Source organism: Anolis carolinensis, chromosome 2, assembly GCF_035594765.1.
Source record: "Anolis carolinensis isolate JA03-04 chromosome 2, rAnoCar3.1.pri, whole genome shotgun sequence".
NCBI lineage: Eukaryota > Metazoa > Chordata > Lepidosauria > Squamata > Dactyloidae > Anolis > Anolis carolinensis.
Genome location: NC_085842.1, coordinates 109,264,720 through 109,271,621, shown reverse-complemented (window position 1 = coordinate 109,271,621; position 6,902 = coordinate 109,264,720). Strand labels below are relative to the sequence as shown.

The window sequence follows — 6,902 nt, the reverse complement described above, 5'->3', positions numbered from 1 at the left end:
CGCGCCCCATTGCAAACAGCCAAGCACTCGAGAATGCCCAGACCTCTCTCCGCGCCCCATTGCAAACAGCCAAGCACTCGAGGACGCCCATACCTCTCTCCGCTCGTTCTGCAAAGCGGATTAAAGTGCCCCATTGCAAACAGCCAAGCACTCGAGAATGCCCAGACCTCTCTCCGCGCCCCATTGCAAACAGCCAAGCACTCCAGGACGCCCAGACCTCTCTCCGCTCGTTCTGCAAAGCGGATTAAAGTGCCCCATAAGCAGTCAAGTAGTCCAGGAGCCCTTTGCAAATGCTTGCCCCCCTCCGAAACATTCGACACCATTCGAAAAATTGGCAATCAAGGGTTTGATATCATGGGATACATACGACAGGATAACCTTTTTCTAAACTCAGTTCAAAAGTGACAAAACATACGAATTGGATATGACATCAGAAGGATTTGAATTTTTTGCCCAAGCCTACTGATGTCAAAGTAGGGTGCCCCCAACAGCCTGGGGATCTGTGGCCATTTGGGAGCAGTGACAGTGACACAGATGGTAAGATTATGGTTCAGCAGAGGCAATCAGCCCATTTGGGACTGTCTGTACTCTGACCCATTGCTGCCATTAGATCGGGATGTTATATGTGGTCACCTCTAGGGCAATTCTGATTCCAGATTAACTGGCCAGTGTAGACATGGCCTGAGTCACAACTGTAAAACAGTTAGGGATACATTTTCTGCTTTTGTGAAGTAGATCTAAGTCTACAAAAACATTATGCTAGCAACTTTTTTCTCAGTTAGTCTCAAAGGTGCTACAAGATTTCTTTTGCATATTGATCCAGACTAATATGGTCATGTCTTTAAATCCTTCTATGACATAACTAGAACTTTTAAAGTTGCTTTTATACATACAAGGGTGTTGTCTCACTAAATAGTAGAGAACGAAGGCTCATACTGTTGCCCCATACTTTGGTTTGGGATGCTGAGATTGTGATGAGTTAGGAAGAAAGCTTGTTTTGCACTATAGGACTATTGGGATTTTCAGATTTCTTCCCTCTAAAAGACATATACCTTTTCGTTGTTTTATCTTCAGAGAAACCCTGTTGTTCAAACTGAGCAAAATCTATCTTAAGATCAACGAATGAGTTTCATGACTGAATCTAGTCCCAAATGCTCTAACTACCAATTGCTCTTCAATCCTTATTGCTGATAAAATCTAAGTCCTATCTTCTGTTTCTTAGTGAATGGGGCTGATTTAAATTTCAGTAACATAATGTGGAATCTAGTCCATTGCTAACTCTTATCTTATATTGTAAGCATACTTGCAAAGAATGGAAATTGAAAATAATTATCCTGTCTCCACTGCTGGAACAGATTAAGTACTACAGCTTGTTGAAATGCTTTATTAAAGACTATTATGCATGCATGCACACACATAGTCAAAGAAAAAAAACAAGTACTTCAACAGTAAAAGAACTTGACCTTGAAAACAATTTCAGAATTATCCAGTAGTATGTGACTGTTGAAATTAAAATATTTAAAAATTATTGACAAGCAAACTATTTTAATGTGTTTTCTAATGACACATCATTTGTTGTGGCTGAGAAAGTATTATATAAGCAAGTGTACACAGAATGCCCAGGACTTAGTAAGGCAGTGGAAGGAAACAGAATGGCACCAGCAGTTCTTCCTAAGACCACCACCTGTTGTCATCCCAACCAATATTTTCTTGGGTGAAATAGATTATATACAGATCAAGCTATATATAGCCGATCTTGGTTTTATAAGCTCACCCAGCAGAGTTTATAAATGTGGGCTGGAATCCTGTTGAAGCATCGCATGCTTGTAATTGGACTCGCATCTGCAGGAAACAGAATTGTGAAGATGTGCAACGTTCATATCCAATACAGGGCTGATGTTATATAACTATGGAGATGAGCTGGCAAAGGAACCACTGTTCAATGGGATGGAGGCCAGTTGGCATTAATGTACTAAAGACCTGAATGCACATCAGGAACACAATGCACACTGGGCATTCCTAATGCACACTGAACACTGGAGTGTTCAGCAAGATTGGAGCTGCAAAGATGTGAAACAAGGCTGGAGCCTTTTTCATATCTTTGCAGCTCAGGGACCCAGTTTCTTAGTGCCTCTGTTACCTAGTTAAGTGCAGGCAAATTAACTCCAAGTGAACAGTCATATAAGAATGAATGGATAAATTGAATGTACTTCATGGTAAAAACAGGCTGGAAGTCCCTACACAGAATCACTGAATAGACAATTGTATTGAAATCAGTTTAAATCAAACAGCTCTGAATTCACGAAATGGAATGCTTACTCCCTGTGTTTACAAACAAAACATAACTTTAGGAAATCAAACATTACACCAAAAGTATTTTTTACAAAAAGCTTCCATTTTTTTTAAACTGTCCAAAGATAGCATTTCATATATTTCAAAACTGCAGCCTAAGACACACTTCTGAGCAAAGACCCAGTGAACTCAGTGAACGTACTTCTCATGAGACATGCACACCATTTATACTGTTAGCCACTTATTGATACTACTAAGAGAAGCATTGTTTGCTGATGGAACATGCAATACATCCAAACTTGTTTTAAAAGGTAATCATTTGCAAATACATCAAAAACATTTCCATGTTCATTCAATGAACTCTATGTTTTGTTTTTTCCATTATTATGTTCCTCAAATAAATTTTCTCCCGCTACTACACTATTCAAAAATGATTCCAAAGAAGAGCAGAGACTTCTGTCACACTTTGTCAAGCTGTCACTACATTCAGAGCACAGCAATTTGCAAGTCTGCAGTAAGCATTGTATAGATTTTACCTAAAAGATGTAACTGAGTTAGCCAAATAACAATAGCACTGAGGTAGATACACTACTAAGTAGATGGCATATATAGATTTTGTAAAAAAAGTTAAATCTTGACATTTGTCTTCCTTCTTCAATCATACAGAAAACTTTGATACAAAAGCAGCATTTTACATTTCTTCCTTCCACTTTAAAAATAGAGTGCACATTTCTATAGTTTCTTAATTTTCTCCTTTTAACCGGAGGAATCATAGATATTCTGAGAAGGTGCTTGTCATAAAACTGTCTCCAGCAAAAACTACAACACAAAGGGCTCGACATTTCTAACACAGAAAATGGCACTTCATTGGAGAGGGAAGTCCTTCTTTTCCTTAACAAACTAATCTGCTTTAGAAGAGCTGGCTAGAAAGTTACAAACCCACAAAAACACTTTTTGTTCTCAGTTCAGAATTTTTCAAAGACTTTCAGTCAAATGTCCTGTTTTTGAGAACACTTCATGCAATGAATTAAACGTGATGTTTTTGTTTCAAAAAGCACTGTTTTATACTCATGCATCTCAGTCTAATCCTAGCATATTTACACATTCTTTGATTTGGGCTTCATTTACTCCCAGGTAAGAGTCAACAGGTGTGCAGCCTTGCTCACTCAATGAATTTCCACTGAACGCATCACAAAGTACTGTAAGCTGATGCAGCATAAGCGAACCATTAAAGTTTACTCACTAACATCAACCAAGCAACCAAAGACTTTATGAAACTTCAAATTAGTTTAATTGTGGGGGCTATTCCATGCCAAGTGGTCTTACATTTTAAAAAGTTCCCACCACCATATTCTTCAGGTGTTAAACTAAGTTTCCCAAAAATTTGAGATTTCTAACTGCAATAGTTGATGATCAGAGCCCTTTACCTGTATGATAGTCAGTCAACGTGTGCACGACATTTAAGAAAATGCCATTTTTGTGGTCTAATAAAATTGGAACAAAATGTATAAAAATGGCTAGTAAATTGAAACCCTGTACAGTTTTTTCTTCTGATTCTGATGAAATTTATTTTAACATTATGGATGTAAAATCCAGTTGAACAAGTTGACTCAAAGTGTGCATCAAAATGTGTGGTGACAAATTTTGACCAATATTCAGACTGCAACAATTTCCATGCAAATGAAGACACAAACTTGAAATTTTGACCATGCATTATGCTTCTGCGGGACATAATACTGCCAGATTTGCAACTACCCAGCATCTATAACTGCTCTGCAGGATCTCTTCAAATTTGGTACTTTTGGCGCAAATGGTAAAATCTAGCAAATTTTAAAGCCAATTATTTAAAAAGCATGTACCTGAATATGCTTGTGAACAGGATCATCTGAAAAAGAAAATTTTGCTCTACAAGACTGATATGTTTTTTTGCTTTGCAATGCAACCATTAAGTATCCATTTACTGTTATATTTTGTGAATTTATGCATTATGCTTTATGCATCCTCATGGTCTTGCTAGTTACTGCATAGCTATCAAACATGGCCCCTATGGTGATGGGGATGCTGGTTTCAATGTGACATTATTAGACCCCTGAAATGGCATTTTCTTAAATGTTGTGCACACGCTGACTACCCTTCAGATAAGGGGGTCTAGATCAGCAACTCTTGCAGTTAGAGACCTCAAATTTTGGGAAACATAGTTTAACACCTGACTGGCGCTAGAGGTAAAATTTGAACAAAATTGGAGACATGATGTTGGGAAGGTTTAGACCACTTAGCATGCAATGACCCGGGGGTAACTTTTCTGACTGAAAAGGCTGTGAGATAAAAGTTCATATTTTGGCATACTATTGCTAAATATGGAGCCCCCGGTGACACAGAGGGTTAAACTGCTGAACTTGCTGACCTAAAGGTTGGTGGTCTGAATCTGGGGAGTGGAGTGAGCTCTCGCTATTAGCTCCAGCTTATGCCAACATAGCAATTCAAAAACATGCAAATGTGAGATCAATACCGCTTCTGCGGGAAGGTGACAGCGCTCCATGCAGTCATGCCGGCCACATGACCTAGGAGGTGTCTACGGGCAATGCCAGCTCTTTGGCTTAGAAATGGAGATGAGCACCAACCCCCAGAGTTGGACACGACGGACTTAACGTCAGGGAAAACCTTTACCTTTTATCTATGGCCAAATATAATGTTCTGATACACTCGCACTGAGCATCTCCTTTACATCCTTGGATTAGACCAGCTAATATTCCCAACTAGGTGTTCACATTGGACATGAGCAGGGCTAGTGACCGAAGAACAACTCGGACATGGGTCTGCGTTTGGTGGTGGCGGCGCTTTCCTCGGGCTCTTCCTCCGCCGCCGCCTCGGCCAGGGAGGAGTAAGAGGAGAAGGTGGCCCTGGACTTGATCTTCCTCCTGGGGGCCGTGGCGGCGGTCAGGAACTTGTTGAAGGAGGCGGGCTTCTTGAGGCCTTTGGTGAGCTCGTAGAAGGCGGTGTCGTCGGACAAGAGTCCCAGGACGGTGCTGGTGGAGCTGAGGATGGAGGCGGCCACCTTGGGGCTCTTCCTGGCGGCGAGGGCGTGGGCGGCGTGGGCGTGGAGGCCGGGGTCGCGGAGGAGGTGCCGGGCGGCGAAGGAGGCGCCCTGGCGCAGGTACTGGTAGGGCCTCCTCCCGCTGTAGTCGCGCAGGCCCACCTGGGCGCCGCCCTCCCGCACCAGCAGGGCCACCGCCTCCTCCCGCCCGTGCAGGGCCGCGATGTGGAGCGGGGTGTAGCCGCCGTGGGAGCGGGCGTCCACGTCCACGCGCCCGCCGCCCTTCCCGGCCACTTCCAGCACTTTGCGCAGCGTCTCGCAACTCCCGCTCTTGGCCGCCCAGTGCAGGACGGTGAAGCCCGTCAGGAAGTCGCCTTTGTTGGCCAGGCTCCGGTCGCGCAGGAGCAGCCCGTGCAGCTGCGGGCTCCACTCCCCGGCCGTGGCGCGCACCAGCCACTCGTGCTCCGCGCCCTCCGGGGAGCGGGGAAGGGCCCTCCGCGGCGGGGAGGGGGAGGGGGAGGGGGCGCCGGGCGAAGGCGAGGGCCCGGGCAGCCCAAGGAAGGCCTCCCGCTTGGGCGCGGGGCTCTTGGGGGCGGGCGGCGGGCAGCGCACGGGCAGCATGCAGGGCTTCTCGGGGGCGCCCAGCGCGTGGCGGGGCTGGGGCAGCTTAGGCGCCTCCGGGTGCTCCCCCTGGAAGAGGCTCTTCAGCTGGGACACCAGCAGCGGGGGCGCCTCCTCGGGGGCAGCTGCGCCTTCCTCTTCCTCCTCCTCATCTTCCTCTTCCTCGCTCACTTCCCCTTCTCCTTCCTCCTCCTCGGCCACGTCGCCTTCCCCAGGTGTCCCCAAGGTGCCTCCCAGGAGGAACCTCTTCTTCAGACCCCCCTCCTGCTCTCGGACCACCGCCACGGGACCCCCCTCTTCCTCCTTCTCCTCCTCCCCGCGGCGCGCCCGCTCGTCATGATCCCGGAGGAAGCCCGCCACGCCGCCCTGGCTCAAGGGGGGCGCCTCTCCCATGGCCCCTTCCGCAGCCCCGCAGTCGAGAGGCAGAGAGAGTGGAGGCAAGGGCGAGGAAGCAAGGACGAGGCAGACACCTGCTGCTTCTGCTTCTGCTGCGGCAGCCTCCTCCGCTGGGGAGACGGAGAGAGACGCGCAGCTCCCGGGGGGCGGAGAGCGCGCGCAAGGGAGGAGGGGAGGGGGAGGGGAGGAGCGGCCGAGGCCACCCAGGGAGGAGGGCCCCAGGACTGGGAGTCCTGGTCCAAAGCCCCCGCCCTCCAGGCACACCTGAGCGTTGAGCCCCGGCACTTCTCCTCCGCTCTGAAGATGTGGCTCTTCCCACGCCAGGGCTCTTCCCACGACTGCCACCGTCGCCCCCTCCCCGCAGCAACACATAAATGGTTCCGCCCAGAAAGCGCGCGCCTCCCGCCCGGCCCGCGTGCGCCAGGTGAAGGCGAGGGGCGCCCCTCCCTCCTCCGCGCGCAGGAGGACGGAAGGAAGGGCGCGAGGCAGGCAGTCCCCTCGGGCGGGCAAAACCCCCTCCTTTGGGCTCCTTCATTGAGCCTGTTGGGACCCACGGGGG

General features: G+C 47.6%; 1 protein-coding gene across 1 annotated transcript; it reads right to left on the bottom strand.

The window, feature by feature from the left end:
- Positions 1-1,368: 1,368 nt before the first annotated feature.
- sowaha (sosondowah ankyrin repeat domain family member A) lies at positions 1,369-6,689 on the bottom strand. Its single transcript, XM_062970387.1, has one exon. The coding sequence runs from the start codon at positions 6,338-6,340 to the stop codon at positions 5,078-5,080; it is 1,263 nt and encodes a 420-aa protein (XP_062826457.1). The 5' UTR covers positions 6,341-6,689; the 3' UTR covers positions 1,369-5,077.
- Positions 6,690-6,902: the final 213 nt, after the last annotated feature.

Excerpts from the sequence above, each read along its gene's own strand:
- sowaha (XM_062970387.1), bottom strand. The coding sequence starts at position 6,340 with ATGGGAGAGGCGCCCCCCTTGAGCCAGGGCGGCGTGGCGGGCTTCCTC.